The following is a 21,222-nucleotide window of genomic DNA, read 5'->3' as shown; positions in this document are numbered from 1 at the left end:
CAGATCAGATATTTCATTTTAAAAAAATAAACAAAAAGGAGTGATTTTCATAAATATTATACTCTGCAGCATTGGGAACACATTAGGCGGAAACCAACTTTACAGTACATTGTCACTTTAACTGCTGGTTATAGAAGAAATTATCTCCTAGGTAGAGAGATAATAAAGTGTTAATTTTCTATTTTGGTTTCACTGTGTACAGAGATAAGCTAATGAGATCTGATCTCTCTGTAATCTCAGCCCATTAGATTAGGTTTTGGATTCAGTTAGCAGAGACAGCTATTTCATATACAAAGATACCTAAAGGAGGAATTTCCCATACATGGTATTAAGTTATTGTAAAAACATTCGAGATCGAGCTCTATAGTAGACTAAAAGGAAAATGCACTTTTTCATAGCGATACATTAAAGCTACATGCTATGTTCTGCATGTTGCGTTCTATCTCCTATTCAATGTGCATAGAGAATCTCTATCTCTGCAACCTGTAAATGTAATTAATGTAAAGTTCCCTTGTCTAAGGGAATTCTAGTCGAGTCATGTGACTTACTACCACTGCTAATCAGCCACAGTTTCCACTCGGGAACTGCAGTGATCTGTGAGTCCCATGCAATACTTCTATGTTTTTATCACCATTTGCAGACATGTTAAACACATACCATTAAAGAGTTGCTAATCTTAAGTTATAGCTTGTCATTTTTTTCAACTATAATGGCCCTTTAAGTTTCTAATATGTGTTTACAATATGGTTACATATAAAATGGTTTTCACACGAGTGGAACGTTGCTGTGCTAGCGAAGGTGAATAACGGCCATGAAAATCCAGATAGCAAAGTTCACTCTTAATTAATCATTTGTTTTTAATAGTGATGCTATCCGTGAAAAGATGAAGAAGAATTACATGTCCAACCCAAGCTACAATTATGAAATTGTTAACAGAGCTTCTCTGGCCTGTGGCCCTATGGTGAAATGGGCTATTGCTCAGGTAATTTTACTCTTAAACAATGTTTATTGTTGATCTAATTGTACTGTACCACCTTAAGAAAATGAGTTTTTTGTAATAGGTTACTTAAAGGGACACTGAACCCAAATTTGTTCTTTCGTGATTCAGATTTATTTACTCCTATTATCAATTTTTCTTTGTTCTCTTGCTATCTTTATTTTAAAAGCAGGAATGTAAATCTTAGCTGCCAGCCCATTTTAGAGTCAGCACCATGGATAGTGCTTGCTTATTGGAGGCTTACATTGACCCACCAATAAGCAAGCATAACCCAGGTTCTCAACCAAAAATGGGCCGGCTCCTATGCTTAACATTCCTGCTTTTTAAATGAGGATAGCAAGAGAACGGAAAAAAATGATAATAGGAGTAGATTAGAAAGTTGCTTAAAATTGCTTGCTCTATCTGAATCATAAAAGAAAAAAATTGTGTTTAGTGTCCCTTTAACAGCATTTCTAGTTTCATTATAATAAAATAAGTTCTACTTACAATATCTTTTATTCTGTATATTGTTACTGTAAAGAATTATCAGATGATTTTCCTATCTTCTTTTCTTTTTAATAGCTCAACTATGCAGATATGTTAAAACGTGTAGAACCACTGAGAAACGAGCTTCAGAAACTGGAAGATGATGCTAAAGATAATCAGGCAAAGGCAAATGAAGTGGAACAGATGATTCGTGATCTTGAAGCAAGCATTGCTCGTTACAAGGAGGAATATGCCGTTCTGATTTCTGAGGCTCAGGCTATTAAAGCTGATCTGGCTGCTGTGGAAGCTAAGGTAAAATTATAAGTTTACTATGGGGCATAAGTAATGCTACAATTTATAAAGAGACTATGGCAAGCTAAAGCAAAATAGGGTCAAAATGACGGTATACTCTGCGGGAATCCAAAGCATAAGGTGAATGTATCAGTTTACTTCCTTACCATTTTTTTTTCCCAGACCAAAATAAATAAATAAATTTTTTAAAATGATTAAGGAAAAAAATAAAATCAACTTGTTAAGGTTACTATTGGTATGACAGTCCTAACAAGTTGATATTTTATTTTATTTTTTTTCCTTTTATATTTTTTTTTATGTATTTATTTTGGGTGCCGATCTTAAAGAAAGTCAAAACACATTCATAGAAGAAAGTGTTGCAACCTTTTTCATTATACATTGATGTAATAGAAGCCATATGTCACTCCCCAATTGAACATTGACATTGAAAATGTTTTTGCTAAAAGGGACATTTCCCCCCCCCCCCTTTCCTTTTGCATTTAAATGCTGCTTAACCATTTTTGTTCTTATAGTTATGGTGCATGTCATGTCACCACTGTCCACCAGTAGAACTGTGTGACTTTATCAGCCTATACGTTTCTACCCACCGACCAGCCCTGTACCGATATACACTTCCTGTTGAATTCAAAATTAAAATAAACCTCTAACCTTTTTTCATGCAAAAGAATATTTTAACATGTTTAAATACTGCTCGTTCATATGTATGATAGCAGTTTGTTGAGCTTTGTGTTATTTTATGACTGCTGATATTAAAACTTTTTTTTTTTTCATATTAGCACAGAGTCAACTATGTTCCCATGAATTAGCTTTGTTATAATTGTTAAAACTTGGTTCCATGTGTTGACTTAGGTAAATCGGAGCACTGCCCTCTTGAAAAGTTTGTCTGCAGAACGTGAAAGATGGGAAAAAACAAGTGAGACCTTCAAAAACCAGATGTCCACTATTGCTGGTGACTGCCTGCTTTCAGCAGCTTTTATTGCCTATGCTGGCTACTTTGATCAACAAATGCGACAGAACCTGTTCACAACATGGTCCCACCACCTTCAGCAAGCCAACATTCAGGTAATTTGTTTTACTCGTCCAATATTTGATGTGCTTTTTGTTTTTGGTATATATGTGTATATATTCATATGTTTTGCCTGTTTTGTTTTTGGTATAGATGTGTATATATTCATATATGTTATGCCTGTTTTGTTTTTGGTATATATATATATATATATATATATATATATATATATATATATATATATATATATATATATATATATATATATATATATATATATATATATATATATATTCATATATATATATATATATATATATATATATTCATATAGGTTATGCCTGTTTTGCTTTTGGTATATATGTGTATATATTCATATAGGTTATGCCTGTTTTGCTTTTGGTATATATGTGTATATATTCATATAGGTTATGCCTGTTTTTTTTTTTTTTTTTATAGATGTGTATATATTCATATAGGTTATGCATGTTTAGTTTTTGGTATAGATGTGTATATATTCATATAGGTTATGCCTGTTTTGCTTTTGGTATAGATGTGTATATATTCATATAGGTTATGCCTGTTTTGCTTTTGGTATAGATGTGTATATATTCATATGTTATACCGGTTTTGTTTTTTTTAAATTTCAGTTCCGCACAGATATTGCAAGAACTGAATATCTCTCAAATGCTGATGAGCGACTTCGTTGGCAAGCAAGCTCTTTACCAGCCGATGATCTCTGCACAGAAAATGCAATCATGTTGAAACGATTCAATAGGTATGTTTTTTACTTGCAGTCACCCCTTCATTGGGTGTTTTGTTACTGGTAAAAAGAACATACAAATGAGACGGCCTCCATTTTAAAAAATAATAATAATGTAAACGCTGCAAAGGGGTTAAACACAATATAGATGTTCTGCTCTGGACCAGTGGAGCACTTCTGGTCCTGAGCTAAAGCTTCCACTGATCCAATCAGCAGCCCAAGTTGCACATCTGAGGTTTCAGTGAAGGGTTCAGCTCGGGACCAGTAGTGTACCGTGGCGCCCGAGCGGAACATCTGTGTGTTAAGCCTCTTTAGGGGGTTAAATATATAGTAGAGCAGTGTCGATAATCACAAAATGACATGCTTTTATGGACGCAAGTCATTTTTAGACTATAATCATCCCCTTTTTGTTAGATACCCCCTGATCATTGATCCATCAGGCCAAGCCACAGAATTTATCATGAATGAGTACAAGGATCGCAAAATCACCCGCACCAGTTTCTTGGATGATGCTTTTAGGAAGAACTTAGAAAGTGCACTCCGATTTGGTAACCCTCTTCTCGTACAGGTTAGTTCTTCTATGTCTTCTAAAATGTAGTTCTCTGCCTGATGGATTATCTAAAGCATGAAATCCGACTAGCTATATATTCTTCAGTGCTTCTGACAACAAATCTAGAAGAGATGATATATACATTGTTTTACAATGTACAGAATCTGCCATAAACCCATTACAAATGCAGAATGCCTGTGTGTGGCCTCTATAGTTTAACGGCAAATAAATGCAGCTTGGCTAATTTAGAGTAGCTATAACTTGTCTAAACCTTTTATATATCTTAATGTGTCTACTACTTTCCACTCAGTGTGTGTTGCATTTTATTTTTGATTTAGGATGTTGAAAGCTATGATCCTATTTTGAACCCTGTTCTGAACAGAGAAGTGCGCAGGACAGGTGGCAGAGTCCTCATCACTTTAGGAGACCAGGACATTGATCTGTCCCCATCATTTGTCATCTTCCTTTCAACCAGGGATCCAACAGTATGTGCTGTTCTACTGATTCTTATTAGCTGTATAAATGTTTTGAACAGTTACTTACTATTTTGTTTTTGTGATTATTAAGGTTGAGTTCCCACCAGACCTCTGCTCTCGAGTGACATTTGTTAACTTCACTGTAACACGTAGCAGTTTGCAGAGCCAATGTTTGAATGAAGTTCTAAAGGCTGAAAGGCCTGATGTTGATGAAAAACGTTCAGATCTGCTTAAACTGCAAGGTACATAAGTTGCTATCTATCTATAATGTAAAGTGTTTTTTGTATTGGGATTATTCATCCTTAAACTAATAGAAAATGATTTAAAATTGTTCTTTAAATTATTTTTATTTGAAAACTGAAGCTTATCTGTTTTTGGGATTTGTGTACTTTTCTTTCATAGCTACAAAAATTTTTTGTCCTTCTCTCTGGGGACCTATACATTTAGAATACTTTTTTCCAGAATTTTGTTAAATAAAATAAGTTTTTTGTTACGTTTTTAGGTGAATTCCAGCTTCGCTTACGTCAACTAGAAAAGTCTCTGCTTCAGGCCCTTAATGAAGTGAAGGGACGTATTTTGGATGATGACACTATTATCACTACTTTGGAGAACCTGAAGAAGGAGGCAGCAGAAGTCACTCGTAAAGTAGAGGAAACCGATATTATAATGCAGGAAGTGGAAACTGTTTCCCAGCAGTATTTGCCACTCTCTTCAGCTTGCAGTAGTATTTACTTTACTATGGAATCACTCAAACAAGTAAGCTAAAGAAACACACTTTGCTAATCTATATGGTTAGACTCTTAATTATTTTGTTAGTAGTCTCTTTAATACGATATTTCCTACTAAAACATGCATCTAATAAATGTGTATATGTGTGTGTGTGTGTGTATATATATATATATATATATGTGTGTACAGTATATATATATATATATATGTGTATATGTATGTGTGTATATATATATATATATATATATATATATATATATATATTAATATATTAATATAATATAATTTATTTTTTAATAGATTCACTTCCTATACCAATATTCGCTTCAGTTTTTCCTGGATATTTATCATACAGTATTGTATGAGAATGCTAATTTGAAAGGGATCACCGACCACACTCAGCGGCTTTCAGTTATTACTAAGGATCTCTTCCAGGTTTGATAAAGAATTTCTTACATTATTTTTTTTGGGGGGAGGGGGGTTGGGTTTTAGTTTGCTTGTTTTTTTTTGTTTTAATTTTTACTGACTTTTTAAAAATATTTGTTTTTAAAGACAATAATAACCACCTGTTTCTCTTCTATTTAGGTCGCTTTTAACAGAGTTGCAAGAGGAATGTTGCATAATGATCACATTACATTTGCCATGCTCCTTGCAAGAATACAACTAAAAGGGATTACTGGGTAATCTTGCTTGTGGGATATTTTTGAACCGCAATCACAACTGCGCGTCTCTTGTTTTTATATAACTATCTACACTAATTTAGTTCTCTAGTGCCATTTACATTGCAGCCTTTGTAAAGTATAAACCTGCACCATCAGTTTGTGCAGAGTGCAGCACAATTTAACAAAATGCAGGGTACACATTTATAATGCAAGCTCACAGATTTTCTCTGTTCGGATCACAAATAGTACAATGATGAAAGGCCTCCCTCATATATACTGTAGGTGATGCTCTTTTTGACCTGCTTTCATATATCTATGATTTTATGAATTTCTAGCACAAGCTATATTACATAGTTACACTTTTTTTCATGTAATTGGCAAGAGTCCATGAGCTAGTGACATATGGGATATACAATCCTACCAGGAGGGGCAAAGTTTCCCAAACCTCAAAATGCCTATAAATACACCCCTCACCACACCCACAATTTAGTTTTACAAACTTTGCCTCCTATGGAGGTGGTGAAGTAAGTTTGTGCTTGATTTTCTTCTATGATATGCGCTTCTCAGCATTTTGAAGCCCAATTTCTCTGAGTACAGTGTTTGTCAGAGGGATGTGAAGGGAGTATCACCTATTGATTCTATGGTTTTCCTCACGGGAAATCTTTTCATAGGTTCTCTGTTATCGGTCGTAGAGATTTATCTCCTACCTCTCTTTTCAGATCAACGATATACTCTCATATTCCTCTACTGATACTTTTTAAGTACTGGTTTGGCTATCTGCTATATGTGGATGGGTGTCTTTTGTTAAGTATGTTTTCATTATTTAAGACACTCTCAGCTATGGTTTGGCACTTTATGTATTAATATTAAGTTTTAAATTTATGTATTGTACTTATATTTACCATGAGTTATGTTTATGTATATTTCATTTTGCAGACTATCAGTTTCAAAATTGGGAAACATATTTAGGAAGTTGTTACCTGGGGCATAGTCTTTTCTTCAAATTGACTGATTTTTTTTTTTCATTAAATTTCGCGGGCAAAATTAGCTTGCGAGGTCGCAAAATGCTGATATTTATTGCGTAATTTTTTTGGTGCGAAGGTACGTTTCGGTGATGCCAATTAGTCATTTCCGGGGTTTTAGTTGACGCCAGGTTTCCTTGCACAAGGTTGCGTCTGCCATGACGCGAGTTGTGTCATTTACAGATGTTGTTAGTGCCCCAAAAAATGATTTTGCGTTGTGCGTCATACTTCGCGCCAAATAATTTAATTATTTAAACCCCACTTCCTATATGTTTGCATTTTTTTCCCCATTCCTGAAACTGCCATATAAAAATTTTTGCTTTGTTTTTTTTTTTCTCTTACATTTGCAAGATGTCTCAATCTGATCCTGTCTCAGAAATCACTGTTAGAACCCTGCTGCCTGATAACAGTTCTACCAAAGCTAAGTGTATCTGTTGTAAGTTAGCGGAGATTATATCTCCAGCTGTTGTATGTAACAGTTGTCATGATAAGCTTTTACATGCAGAGAATGTATCCATCAGTACTAGTACAATGCCTGTTGTTCCTTCAACATCTAATGTACATGATATCCCTGTGAATATAAAAGATTTTATTGCTGATGCGATTCAGAAGGCTTTGTCTGCTATTCCGCCTTCTAATAAACATAAAAGGTCTTTTAAAACTTCTCATAAAGTTGATGAATTTTCAAATGACTGACAACATACTGAATTATCCTCCTCAGATGAGGATCTATCTGATTCAGAAGATCCTACCTCAGATATTGACACTGACAAATCTACTTATCTCTTTAAGATGGAGTATATACGTTCCTTGTTAAAAGAGGTGTTGATTACTTTGGATATTGAGGAAAAAAAAGTTGTATCCTTTGCCAGCAGATAGATTGGAGTTTTGGGATAAAATCCCCAAAGTTGATGGGACTATTTCTACTCTTGCCAAACGTACTACTATTCCTATGGAAGATAGTACTTCTTTTAAGGATCCTTTAGATAGAAAAGTTGAATCTTATCTAACGAAAGCTTATTTATTTTCTGGCTATATTCTTAGGCCTACTATATCTATGGCTGATGTTGCAGCTGCATCAACTTTTTGGTTGGAAAGCTTAGCACAAAAGGAAACAGATCCTGATTTGTCTAGCATTGTTTGTTTGCTTCAACATGCTAATCATTTTATCTGTGATGCTATTTTTGATATAATCAAAATTGATGTTAAATCTATGTCTTAAGCTATTTTAGCTAGAAGAGCTTTGTGGCTCAAATATTGGAATGCTGACATGGTATCTAAGTCTAGATTACTATCGCTTTCTTTCCAAGGTAACAATTTATTTGGTTCTCAGTTGGATTCAATTATTTCAACTGTCACTGGGGGGAAGGGAGTTTTATTGCCTCAGGATAAAAGAGCTAAGGGTAAATCTAAAGCTTCTAATCGTTTTTGTTCTTTTCGACAGAATAAGGAACAAAAAGCCAATCCTTCCCCCAAATAATCTGTTTCCAATTGGAAATCTTCAAGTTGGAATATATCCAAGCCTTTTAAGAAACCAAAGCCAGCCCCCAAGTCTGCATGAAGGTGCGGCCCTCATTCCAGCTCAGCTGGTGAGGGCAGATTAAAATTTTTCCAAAACATTTGTTCAGATTCTGTCCAAAATCAGTGTATTTTAGAGTATTGTCTCTCAAGGGTATCGAATAGGATTTAGAGTAAGACCTCCTGTGAGAAGATTTTTTTCTCTCACACGTTCCAGGAAATCCAGTGAAGGCTCAGGCTTTTCTGAAGTGTGTTTCAGATCTAGAGCTTTCAGGGGTAATCATACCAGTTCTGTTTCAGAAACAGGGTCTGGGGTTTTATTCAAATCTATTCATTGTCCCAAAGAAAGAAAATTCATTCAGGCCAGTTCTGGGTCTGAAAATTTTGAATAGTTTTGTAAGAGTGCCAACTTTCAAAATGGTGACTATAAGGACTCTTCTGCCTTTTGTTCAGCAAGGTCATTAATATGTCCACGATAGACTTACAAGATGCATATCTTCATATTCCGATTCATCCAGACTACTATCGGTTTCTGAGATCCTCTTTTCTAGACGAGCATTACCAATTTGTTGCTCTTCCATTTGGCCTAGCAAGAGCTCCAATATTTTTTTCGAAGGTTCTCTGTGCCCTACTCTTTGTAATTGGAGAACAGGGTATTGTGGTGTTTCCTTATTTGGACAATATCTTGGTACTAGCTCAGTCTTTACATTCTGCCGAATCTCACACAAATCAACTAGTGTTGTTTCTTCAAAGACATGGTTGGAGGATCAATTTACCGAAAAGTTCCTTGATTCCTCAGACAAGGGTCACCTTTTTAGGTTTCCAGATAGATTCAGTGTCCATGACTTTGTCTTTAACAGACAAGAGACAAATTTAAATTGGTTTCAGCTTGTCAAAACTATTAGTCTCAATCATTCCCTTCAGTGGCTATGTGCATGGAAGTTTTTAGTCTCATGACTGCAGCATCGGACGCGATCCCCTTTGCTCGTTTTCATATGAGACCTCTTCAGCTTTGTATGCAGAATAAATGGTGCAGGGATTATACAAGGATATCACAATTAATATCCTTAAATCCCAATGTTCGACTCTCTCTGACTTGGTGGTTAGATCACCATCGTATAGTTCAAGGGGCTTCTTTTGTTTGTCCAACCTGGACTGTGATCACAACAGATGCAAGTATTTCAGGTTGGGGAGCTGTCTGGGGATCTTTGACAGCACAAGGGGTTTGGAAATCTCAAGAGGCGAGGTTACCAATCAATTTTTTTAGAGCTCCGTGCTATTTTCAGGGCTCTTCAGGTTTGGCTTCTGTTGAAGAGAGAACCATTCATTTGTTTTCAGGCAGACAATATCACGACTGTGGCATATGTCAATCATCAGGGTGGGACTCGCAGTCCCCTATCTATGAAAGAAGTATCTCGGATACTTTCTTGGGCGGAATCCAGCTCTTGTCTAATTTCTGCGGTTCATATCCCAGGTGTAGACAATTGGGAAGCGAATTATCTCAGCCATCAGACTTTACATCCGGGGGAGTGGTCTCTCCATCCAGATGTGTTTTTTTCAGATTGTTCAGATGTGGGGTCTTCCAGAAATAGATCTGATGACTTCCTATGTACTTGTCCAGGTCCAGGGATCCTCAGACGGAGTCGGTGGATGTGTTATAAGCAGGTTGGTAAAACCAAGGAACTGCTATCTTCCCGCCTCTAGTTCTTCTTCCAAGAGTGATCTCCAAGATCATCATGGAACAATCATTTGCGTTTCTGGTAGCACCAGCATGGCCTTACAGGTTCTGGTATGCGGATCTTGTCCGGATGTCCAGTTGCCAACCTTGGCCACTTCCTTTAATATAAGACGTTCTGTCTCAAGGACTGTTTTTCTATCAGGATCTCAAATTGTTAAATGGAAATTGAACGCTTAGTACTTAGTCATAGAGGTTTCTCTGACTCAGTGATTGATACATGGTGTTCTTCTCATAAATTCTCTTGGCATTCTTTTAGAATTCCTAGAATTTTACAGTTTGTTCAGGATAGTTTGGATAAAGGTTTGTCTGCAAGTTCCTTGAAGGGACAAATCTCTGCTCTTTCTGTTTTATTTCACAGAAAGATTGCTAAGCTTCCTGATATTCACAGTTTTGTACAGGCTTTGGTCCATATCAAGCCTGTCATTAAATCAATCTCTCCTCCTTGGAGTCTTAATTCGGTTTTGAAGGCTTTACAGGCTCCTCCTTTTGAGCCTATGCATTCTTTGGACATTAAACTACTTTCATGGAAAGTGTTGTTCCTTTTGGCTATCTCTTCTGCTAGAAGAGTTTCCGAATGATCTGATCTTTCTTGTGAGTCTCCTTTTCTGATTTTCCATCAGGATAAAGCAGTTTTGCGGACTTCATTTAAATGTTTACCTAAAGTTGTGAATTCTAACAACATTAATAGGGAAATTGTTGTTCCTTCTTTGTGTCCTAATCCTAAGAATTCTTTGGAGAGATCCTTACCTTCTCTGGATGTTGTAAGAGATTTGAAATATTATGTTGAAGCTACGAAGATTTCAGGAAGACTTCTAGTCTATTTGTTGTCTTTTCTGGTTCTAGGAAAGGTCAGAAAACTTCTGCCATTTCCTTGGCATCTTGGTTAAAGCTTTTGATTTATCAGGCTTATTTGGAGTCGGGCCAGGCCCGCCTCGGAGAATCACAGCTCATTCTACTAGATCAGTCTCCACTTCGTGGGCTTTTAAGAATGAAGCTTCAGTTACATAGAAACATAGAATTTGACGGTAGATAAGAACCAAAAAGGCCATCAAGGTCTACCAATATTACATGTTACTTTTTCCCTTAGGATAGCCTTATGCATGTCCCAGGCATTTTTTAAATTCCTTTACAGTCTTGTGTTTACCACCTCAAATGGAAGTTTATTTCATGAATCCCCCCACCCTTTCTGTAAAAAAATTCTTCCTCAAATTTCTCCTGAATCTGCTACCCTCTTTTGCAAAGCAGCAACTTGGTGGTCTTTGCATACATTTACTAAATTCTACCATTTTGATGTATTTGACTCTTCGGAAGCAGTTTTTGGGAGAAAAATTTTTCAGGCAGCTGTTTCAGTTTGATTCCTCTGTTTATGTTTTAAGTTTTTTTTCTTTTCAATTATGAGAAAAACTTTATTTTTTTGGATGTGGATTTATTTTTTTTCAGCGGAAAGTGGCTGTTTTTATTTTTATCCCTCCCCTCTCAAGTGACTCTTCTGTGGAGTACCACATCTTGGGTATTACTATCCCATACATCACTAGCCTTCATGGACTCTTGCCAATTACATGAAAGAAAACATTAATTTATGTAAGAACTTACCTGATAAATTAATTTCTTTCATATTGGCAAGAGTCCATGAGACCCCACCCTTTTTATGGTGGTTATGTTTATTTTGTATAAAGCACAATTATATTTACAGTTCCTTTTTTGATGCTTTTTACTCCTTTTGCTATCACCCCACTACTTGGCTATTCGATAAAACTGAATTGTGGGTGTGTGGTGAGGGGTGTATTTATAGGCATTTTGAGGTTTGGGAAACTCTGCCCTCCTGGTAGGGATTGTATATCCCATACGTCACTAGCTCATGGACTCTTGCCAATATGAAGAAATTAATTTATCAGGTAAGTTCTTACATAAATTATGTTTTTTAGCATATTTAACGTTCTGTTCTAAATGCCCCTTCAGTCTTAAAGGGACATAACTCAAAAATAGAAAATGCTTTAATGTGTGTAGAGCATTCAATTATTGCATTGTTGCTTGCATATAAACTGCAAAGGGGTTAAAGTCCTCTAGAGAGCAGAAATATACCTACTTGGCGCTATCTGACCAGAGGTGGTGAGAAAGTTGCAAGGCATTTGTCCCTTTTAATGTCCTTTTTAAGAGACTGAAGGTTCTTGTGCAGTTATTGCCTAGCTTTTTATTTACTTGGTGCAGATTCATTTTAACTTTTTCTTTCTTTCTTAAAGTGAACGCACTTATGATCTAGAATTTCAACACTTCCTAAGAGGAAAAGACATTGTGCTTGGTTCTTCGTCTGTGCCTAAAATTAAAGGCTTAAATCGAGGAACAAGTGGAAGCCATGGTCAGACTTGGCAACCTTCCTGAATTTAAGGATGTCATATCAAAAGTTGAAGCTGATGATGTGAGTGCATCATAGATTTGCTTCCTTTGCCTAATGAAGTTATTTACATTTATTGTAGTTGACCTTTTTTTAGATAATGTACATTTATATTTCATCTGTATTTTCTGCAGCAATTTTGTATATGGTTGGAGAGCAGTTCACTGAGCAGGACTGTACCATATATTTGGACTGAGGATAATCCAGCAAGTATGTGTTGCTTTTCTATATTGGAATTGAGCTATGTAGTTTTAAATACACTGTAAATTAGCCCTTTACTACACATTGTATGCTAATTTTTGGTTTAAATGTAAGGTTAGTTCTTGAGTACTAGTTAGTAAATTGGTAGCTTTTCCAGCTAGCAGTTGAGGAAGGGAATTTTAAGAATGCTTGAGAGGTCTCTAATGCCCATCTGAGTCAGTTTTAGAGTTGATGTTCACTAGACGTGCTAATTTTTGCTTCACAATTATGTTATCCTTTTTGTTTCTGGCATTTTGTTTAATTCAGGGGGTTTTAAACCAGGCCTCCTTAACATGTCAGATTTTCAGGATATCTTAACTTCAGCACAGGTGAAATAGTCCAACTGATTAGTAAACATTGTTCTTAACCTGCGCTCATCCAAATGAATCCTGAAAATCTGGTCTGTTAGGGAGGCCTGAGGATAGGTTTGAAAACCCCCTGGTTTAGTTCCAACAATAGATAAAGGAGAGCCTCGTTATTTGTTAGCATAATGAAGCACTAATCTAATGTTTACACTTGATTAAGAACGTTTTTCCAGCTAGGAACAGACTTTTGTCATTAAATTTGGTCTCATTTTTTTCAGGCGCCAATTGGGCAAGCTGTCCATCGTTTGCTCCTCATCCAAGCTTTCCGTCCAGATCGTCTTCTGGCAATGGCGCATATATTTGTCTCTACGATCCTTGGAGATTCATTTATGTCTGTTATAGACCAGCCATTAGATCTGGCACATATTGTTGACACAGAGGTAATTAGGCAGTGTTGTAACATTGTAGACCGAGATCACCACTCTGTTTGCTCAGAATCAAGACTAGACCTATTCTAATATTAATTTCTCCAACATAGGTGTGTCCGGTCCACGGCGTCATCCTTACTTGTGGGATATTCTCTTCCCCCAACAGGAAATGGCAAAGAGCCCCAGCAAAGCTGGTCACATTGATCCCTCCTAGGCTCCGCCTACCCCAGTCATTCTCTTTGCCGTTGTACAGGCAACATCTCCACGGAGATGGCTTAGAGTTTTTTTAGTGTTTACTGTAGTTTTTATTATTCAATCAAGAGTTTGTTATTTTAAAAATAGTGCTGGTATGTACTATTTACTCAGAAACAAGAAAAGAGATGAAGATTTCTGTTTGTATGAGGAAAATGATTTTAGCAACCGTTACTAAAATCATGGGCTGTTCCACACAGGACTGTTGAGAGGAATTAACTTCAGTTGGGGTAACAGTGAGCAGTCTCTTGCTGCTTGAGGTATGACACATTCTAACAAGACGATGTAATGCTGGAAGCTGCTCATTTTCCTATGGGATCCGGTAAGCCATGTTTATTAAGATTGTAAATAAGGGCTTCACAAGGGCTTATTAAGACTGTAGACTTTTTCTGGGCTAAATCGATTCATTATAAACTCATGATTTAGCCTTGAGGAATCATTTAATCTGTGGTATTTTGATAAGTTTTTATCGGCAGGCACTTTTTTAGACACCTTTCTCTTTAGGGGCTTTCACAAATCATAGGCAGAGCCTAATTTTCGCGCCGGTGTTGCGCACTTGTTTTTGAGAGGCATGACATGCAGTCGCATGTGTGAGGAGCTCTGATACATAGAAAAGACTTTCTGAAGGCGTCATTTGGTATCGTATTCCCCTTTGGGGCTTGGTTGGGTCTCAGCAAAGCAGACACCAGGGACTGTAAAGGGGTTAAAGTTAAAAACGGCTCCGGTTCGTTATTTAAGGGTTAAAGCTTCCCAAATTTGGGGGTGCAATACTTTTAAGGCGTTAAGTCCACTGTGGTGAAATTTTGGTGAATTTTGAGCAATTCCTTCATATTTTTTTCGCAATTGCAGTATAAAGTGTGTTCAGTTTAAAATTTAAGTGACAGTAACGGTTTTTATTTTAAAACGTTTTTTGTACTTTGTTATCAAGTTTATGCCTGTTTAACATGTCTGAACTACCAGATAGACTGTGTTCTGAATGTGGGGAAGCCAGAGTTCCTTCTCATTTAAATAAATGTGATTTATGTGACAATGACAATGATGCCCAAGATGATTCCTCAAGTGAGGGGAGTAAGCATGGTACTGCATCATTCCCTCCTTCGTCTACACGAGTCTTGCCCACTCAGGAGGCCCCTAGTACATCTAGCGCGCCAATACTCCTTACTATGCAACAATTAACGGCTGTAATGGATAATTCTGTCAAAAACATTTTAGCCAAAATGCACACTTATCAGCGTAAGCGCGACTGCTCTGTTTTAGATACTGAAGAGCATGACGACGCTGATAATAATGGTTCTGAAGGGCCCTAAACCAGTCTGATGGGGCCAGGGGAGGTTTTGTCTGAGGGAGAAATTACTGATTCAGGGAACATTTCTCAACAGCTGAACCTGATGTGATTACGTTTAAATTTAAGTTGGAACATCTCCGCATTCTGCTTAAGGAGGTATTATCCACTCTGGATGATTGTGACAAGTTGGTCATCCCAGAGAAACTATGTAAAATGGACAAGTTCCTAGAGGTCCCCGGGGCTCCCAGAAGCTTTTCCTATACCCAAGCGGGGTGGCCGGACATTGTAAATAAAGAATGGAAAAGGCCCGGTATTCCTTTCGGTCCCCTCCCCCCATATTTAAAAAATTGTTTCCTATGGTCGACCCCAGAAAGGACTTATGGCAGACAGTCCCCAAGGTCGAGGGAGCGGTTTCCACTTTAAACAAACGCACCACTATACCCATAGAAGATAGTGTGCTTTCAAAGATCTATGGATAAAAAATTAGAAGGTTTACTTAAAAAGATGTTTGTCAGCAGGGTTACCTTCTACAACCAATTTCATGCATATGTCCCTGTCACTACACGCCCGCGTGTTTCTGGTTCGATGAGCTGGTAAGGCGGGTCGATAGTGATTCTCTCTCTATGAGGAGATTATGGACAGAATCAATGCTCCTCAAATGGCTAATTCTTTCACCCTAGACGCCACTTTGCAATGGCTAGGTTAGCGGCTAAGAATTCTGGGTTTGCTATTGTGGCGCGCAGAGCGCTTTGGTTGAATCTTGGTCAGCTGATGCGTTCTTCCAAGAACAAGCTACTTACCATTCCTTTCCAGGGGAAAACGCTGTTTGGCCCTGACTTGAAAAGAGATTATCTCTCGATATCACTGGGGGTAAGGGCCATGCCCTTCCTCAGGATCGGCCTTTCAAGGCCAAAAATAAACCTAATTTTCGTCCCCTTTCGTAGAAAAGGACCCAGCCCAAAGTGCTACGTCCTCTAAGCAAGAGGGTAATACTTCTCAAGCCAAGCCAGCTTGGAGACCAATGCAAGGCTGGAACAAGGGAAAGCAGGCCAAGAAACTGCCACTGCTTCCAAGACAGCATGAAATGTTGGCCCCCCGATCCGGGACCGGATCTGGTGGGGGGCAGACTCTCTCTCTTCGCTCGGGCTTGGGCAAGAGATGTTCTGGATCCTTGGGCGCTAAAAATAGTCTCCCAAGGTTATCTTCTGGAATTCAAGGGGCTTCCCCCAAGGGGGAGGTTCCACAGGTCTCAGTTTGTCTTCAGACCACATAAAAAGGACAGGCATTCTTACGTTGTGTAGAAGACCTGTTAAAAAATGGGAGTGATTCATCCTGTTCCATTAGGAGAACAAGGGATGGGGTTCTACTCCAATCTGTTCATAGTTCCCAAAAAAGAGGGAACGTTCAGACCAATCTTAGATCTCAAGATCTTAAACAAGTTTCTCAAGGTTCCATCGTTCAAAATGGAAACCATTCGAACAATTCTTCCTTCCATCCAGGAAGGTCAATTCATGACCACGGTGGATTTAAAGGATGCGTATCTACATATTCCTATCCACAAGGAACATCATCGGTTCCTAAGGTTGCATTCCTGGACAAGCATTACCAGTTCGTGGCGCTTCCTTTCGGATTAGCACTGCTCAAGGATTTTCACAAAGGTACTAGGGTCCCTTCTAGCTGTGCTAAGACCAAGGGGCATTGCTGTAGTACCTTACTTGGACGACATTCTGATTCAAGCGTCGTCCCTTCCTCAAGCAAAGGCTCACACGGACATTGTCCTGGCCTTTCTCAGATCTCACGGATGGAAAGTGAACGTGGAAAAGAGTTCTCTATCTCCGTCAACAAGGGTTCCCTTCTTGGGGACAATAATAGACTCCTTAGAAATGAGGATTTTTCTGACAGAGGCCAGAATAAACAAAACTTCTAGACTCTTGTCGGATACTTCATTCCGTTCCTCTTCTTCCATAGCGCAGTGCATGGAGTGATAGGTTTGATGGTAGCGGCAATGGACATAGTTCCTTTTGCGCGCATTCATCTAAGACCATTACAACTGTGCATGCTCAGTCAGTGGAATGGGGACTATACAAACTTGTCTCCGAGGATACAAGTAAATCAGAGGACCAGAGACTCACTCCGTTGGTGGCTGTCCCTGGACAACCTGTCACAAGGGATGACCTTCCGCAGACCAGAGTGGGTCATTGTCACGACCGACGCCAGTCTGATGGGCTGGGGCGCGGTCTGGGGATCCCTGACAGCTCAGGGTCTTTGGTCTCGGGAAGAATCTCTTCTACCGATAAATATTCTGGAACTGAAGAGCGATATTCAATGCTCTCAAGGCTTGGCCTCAGCTAGCGAGGGCCAAGTTCATACGGTTTCAATCAGACAACATGACAACTGTTGCGTACATCAACCATCAGGGGGGATCAAGGAGTTCCCATGGCGATGGAAGAAGTGACCAAAATCATTCTATGGGCGGAGTCTCACTCCTGCCACCTGTCCTGCTATCCACATCCCAGGAGTGGATAAAATTGGGAAGCGGATTTTCTGAGTCGTCAGACATTGCATCCGGGGGAGTGGGAACTCCATCCGGAAATCTTTGCCCATGTCACTCAACTGTGGGGCATTCCAGACATGGATCTGATGGCCTCTTCGTCAGAACTTCAAAGTTCCTTGCTACGGGTCCAGATCCAGGGATCCCAAGGCGGCTCTAGTGGATGCACTAGTAGCACCTTGGACCTTCAAACTAGCTTATGTATTCCCGCCGTGTTCCTCTCATCCCAGGCTGGTAGCCAGGGATCAATCAGAAAGGGCGTCGGTGATCTTGATAGCTCCTGCGTGGCCATGCAGGACTTGGTATGCAGATCTGGGTGAATATGTCATCGGCTCCACCATGAGAAGCTACCTTTTGAGACGAGACCTTCTTGTTCAAGGTCCGTTCGAACATCCGAATCTGGTCTCACTCCAGCTGACTGCTTGGAGATTGAACGCTTTATCTTATCGAAGCGAGGGTTCTCAGATTCTGTTATCGATACTCTTGTTCAGGCCAGAAAGCCTGTAACTAGAAAGATTTACCACAAAATTGGAAAAAATATATCTGTTGGTGTGACTCTAAAGGATTCCCCTTGGGACACGTTCAGATTCCTAAGATCTATCCTTCCTTCAAGAAGGATTGGAAAAAGGATTATCTGCAAGTTCCCTGAAGGGACAGATTTCTGCCTTGTCTGTGTTACTTTCACAAAAAGCTGGCAGCTGTGCCAGATGTTCAGCCTTTGTTCAGGGCTCTGGTTAGAATTCAAGCCTGTTTACAAACCTTTGGACTCCTCCTTGGAGTCTCAACTTAGTTCTTTCAGTTCTTCAGGGGGTTCCGTTTGAACCCTTACATTCCGTTGATATTAAGTTTTTATCTTGGAAAGTTTTGTTTTGGTTGCAATTTCTTCTGCTAGAAGAGTTTCAGAATTATCTGCTCTGCAGTGTTCTCCTCCTTATCTGGTGTTCCATGCAGATAAGGTGGTTTTAACGTACTAAACCTGGTTTTCTTCCAAAAGTTGTTTCTAACAAAAACATTAACCAGGAGATTATCGTACCTTCTCTGTGCCCGAAAACCAGTTTCGAAGAAGGAACGTTTGTTGCACAATTTGGATGTTGTTCGCGCTCTAAAAATTCTATTTAGATGCTACAAAGGATTTTAGACAAACATCTTCTTGTTTGTTGTTTATTCCGGTAAAAGGAGAGGTCAAAAAGCAACTTCTACCTCACTCTCTTTTTGGATTAAAAGCATCATCAGATTGGCTTACGAGACTGCCGGACGGCAGCCTCCCGAAAGAATCACAGCTCATTCCACTAGGCTGTGGCTTCCACATGGGCCTTCAAGAACGAGGCTTCTGGTTGATCAGATATGTAGGGCAGCGACTTGGTCTTCACTGCACACTTTTACCAAATTTTACAAGTTTGATGCTTTTGCTTCTTCTGAGGCTATTTTTGGGAGAAAGGTTTTGCACAGCCGTGGTGCTTCATCTAGAGTGACCTGATTTGCTCCCTCCCATCATCCAGTGTCCTAAAGCTTTTGGTATTGGTTCCCACAAGTAAAGGATGACGCCGTGGACCGGACACACCTATGTTGGAGAAAACAGAATTTATGTTTACCTGATAAATTACTTTCTCCAACGGTGTGTGTCCGGTCCACGGCCCGCCCTTGGTTTTTTAATCAGGTCTGATATTTATTTTCTTTAACTACAGTCACCACGGTTTCATATGGTTTCTCCTATGCAAATATTCCTCCTTAACGTCGGTCGATTGACTGGGGGTAGGCGGAGAGCCTAGGAAGGGATCATGTGACCAGCTTTGCTGGGCTCTTTGCCATTTCCTGTTGGGGAAGAGATATCCCACAAGTAAGGATGACGCCGAGGAACCGGAACACACCCGTTGACGAAAGTAATTTACTAGGTAAACATAAATTCTGTTTTTAATAAACTTGTTCACCTCTCAATAGGTCAAACCTAGCACACCAGTTCTGATGTGTTCCGTGCCTGGATATGATGCCAGTGGATCGTGTTGAAGATCTTGCTGCTGAACAGAAGACACAGATTACATCAATTGCTATAGGTATGTAATTGTATCCCATTTCTGCCTTTTTATCCTATTTCATTGTTTCATTTTACATAAAAATTTGTCATCTGTTGTCAATTACATATTTCTGTTTTTATATTTTAGGCTCAGCAGAAGGCTTTAGTCAAGCTGAGAAGGCCATAAATACAGCTGTGAAGTCTGGAAGGTGCAGTCATTTTAATATATCTACATTTCTTTCTTGAGATATGTAGTGGTCTGTGTAAACTTGTTCTAAAAGCCTTTATGTCATTCTATTTTATTTCTATATTGATTATGATCCACACCTGAGAATTCTATAGAAAACTGAATTAATATTAAGCCACTTCTTAGACCAAGGTGGACAACTTCAAATGGTTTTTCCAACCAGAATCTTATCTTCTCCATGGCCCCTTCCTCTGCATCCAGTGAGTGCTGACTTTTCTGAGCACAGCCCTTTAAACATTTCCTTTACTACTGGAAGGATCCCTCCACTCCAACTCCAATACTCCTATAATGAAATACTACGAGCCTTTCCCTTTGTACAATTAATTGTTGCTAGGGCTTGAAAGGTCGCCTTTTAATGTAACAAAAGTACTTTTTATTAGATTGCAATTTGGTTTTGGGAAAGCACCTAAATCCACTTCATGTTTTGCACTAATGTGCTGCAAGGGGCATACCAAACAAAATGTTTTTCTACATACCTTTATTGTGTGTGTTGGGCTCTGGGGTCCAGAATTTTATATCTGATGCACAGTTAATTAGTTATCTCCATCCTCACAGAGTAATCCTTGTTCCAGGTTCTATTCATGAGTGCAGTGTAAGGGCTTTCTCAAACACCTCCATCTCAGTTAAAGGGACAGTCTAGTCAAAATTAAACTTTCATTATTCAGATAGGACTGGTAATTTTAATCAACTTTCCAATGTACTTTTATCATCACATTTGCTTTGTTCTCTTGGTATTTCTTATTTGAAACAAAACCTAGGTAGGCTCATATGCTAATTTCTAAGCCTTTGACGGCTGCCTCTTATCTCATGATTTTTAAATTCCTTTTCACAACAAGAGACTGATAAGTTCATGTGGGCCATAGTAGATAACACTGTGTTAATGCACAGGGAGTTATTTAAGAGGTTAGCACAAGACAATACTGCAAATGCAAGTCAATGGATAATAAACAGTCCCAGTCATGTGATCAGGGGGGCTGGAAGAAGGTTCTTAGATACAAGATAACCACAGATGGTAAAAAGTACATTAATATACTGTGTTGGTTATACAAAACTGGGGAATGGGTAATAAATGTATTATCTATCTTTTAAAACAATTCAAATTCTATTGTAGACTGTCCCTTTAAGGAGGGAGACTTGCATTTTATTTTTTTGTTTACAGGGTTCCCTGCCTTGGGTAGCTCCTCTTCAATGAGACTAGGTTGTAGTGCAACTGAGGTTTATCTGCCATCACCTAAGAGGGAACCCTTTCAATTAATATTTTGGAATTTAGGTT

The 21,222-nt window shown here is 38.5% G+C and overlaps 1 protein-coding gene across 1 annotated transcript in view; it reads left to right on the top strand.

The window, feature by feature from the left end:
* DYNC1H1 (dynein cytoplasmic 1 heavy chain 1) overlaps nt 1-21,222 on the top strand; it is a 163,615-nt gene that overhangs the window by 121,003 nt on the left and 21,390 nt on the right. The window contains 17 exon segments of the mRNA XM_053697444.1: nt 865-982; nt 1,559-1,774; nt 2,624-2,836; nt 3,431-3,558; nt 3,958-4,111; nt 4,432-4,578; nt 4,661-4,811; nt 5,072-5,325; nt 5,599-5,733; nt 5,884-5,978; nt 12,479-12,572; nt 12,574-12,654; nt 12,765-12,840; nt 13,455-13,615; nt 19,630-19,686; nt 19,688-19,742; nt 19,851-19,911. Of these exon segments, the coding sequence (XP_053553419.1) occupies nt 865-982; nt 1,559-1,774; nt 2,624-2,836; nt 3,431-3,558; nt 3,958-4,111; nt 4,432-4,578; nt 4,661-4,811; nt 5,072-5,325; nt 5,599-5,733; nt 5,884-5,978; nt 12,479-12,572; nt 12,574-12,654; nt 12,765-12,840; nt 13,455-13,615; nt 19,630-19,686; nt 19,688-19,742; nt 19,851-19,911 (2,196 nt within the window).

Source organism: Bombina bombina, chromosome 1, assembly GCF_027579735.1.
Source record: "Bombina bombina isolate aBomBom1 chromosome 1, aBomBom1.pri, whole genome shotgun sequence".
NCBI lineage: Eukaryota > Metazoa > Chordata > Amphibia > Anura > Bombinatoridae > Bombina > Bombina bombina.
This window is presented reverse-complemented; position numbering and strand designations above follow the sequence as displayed.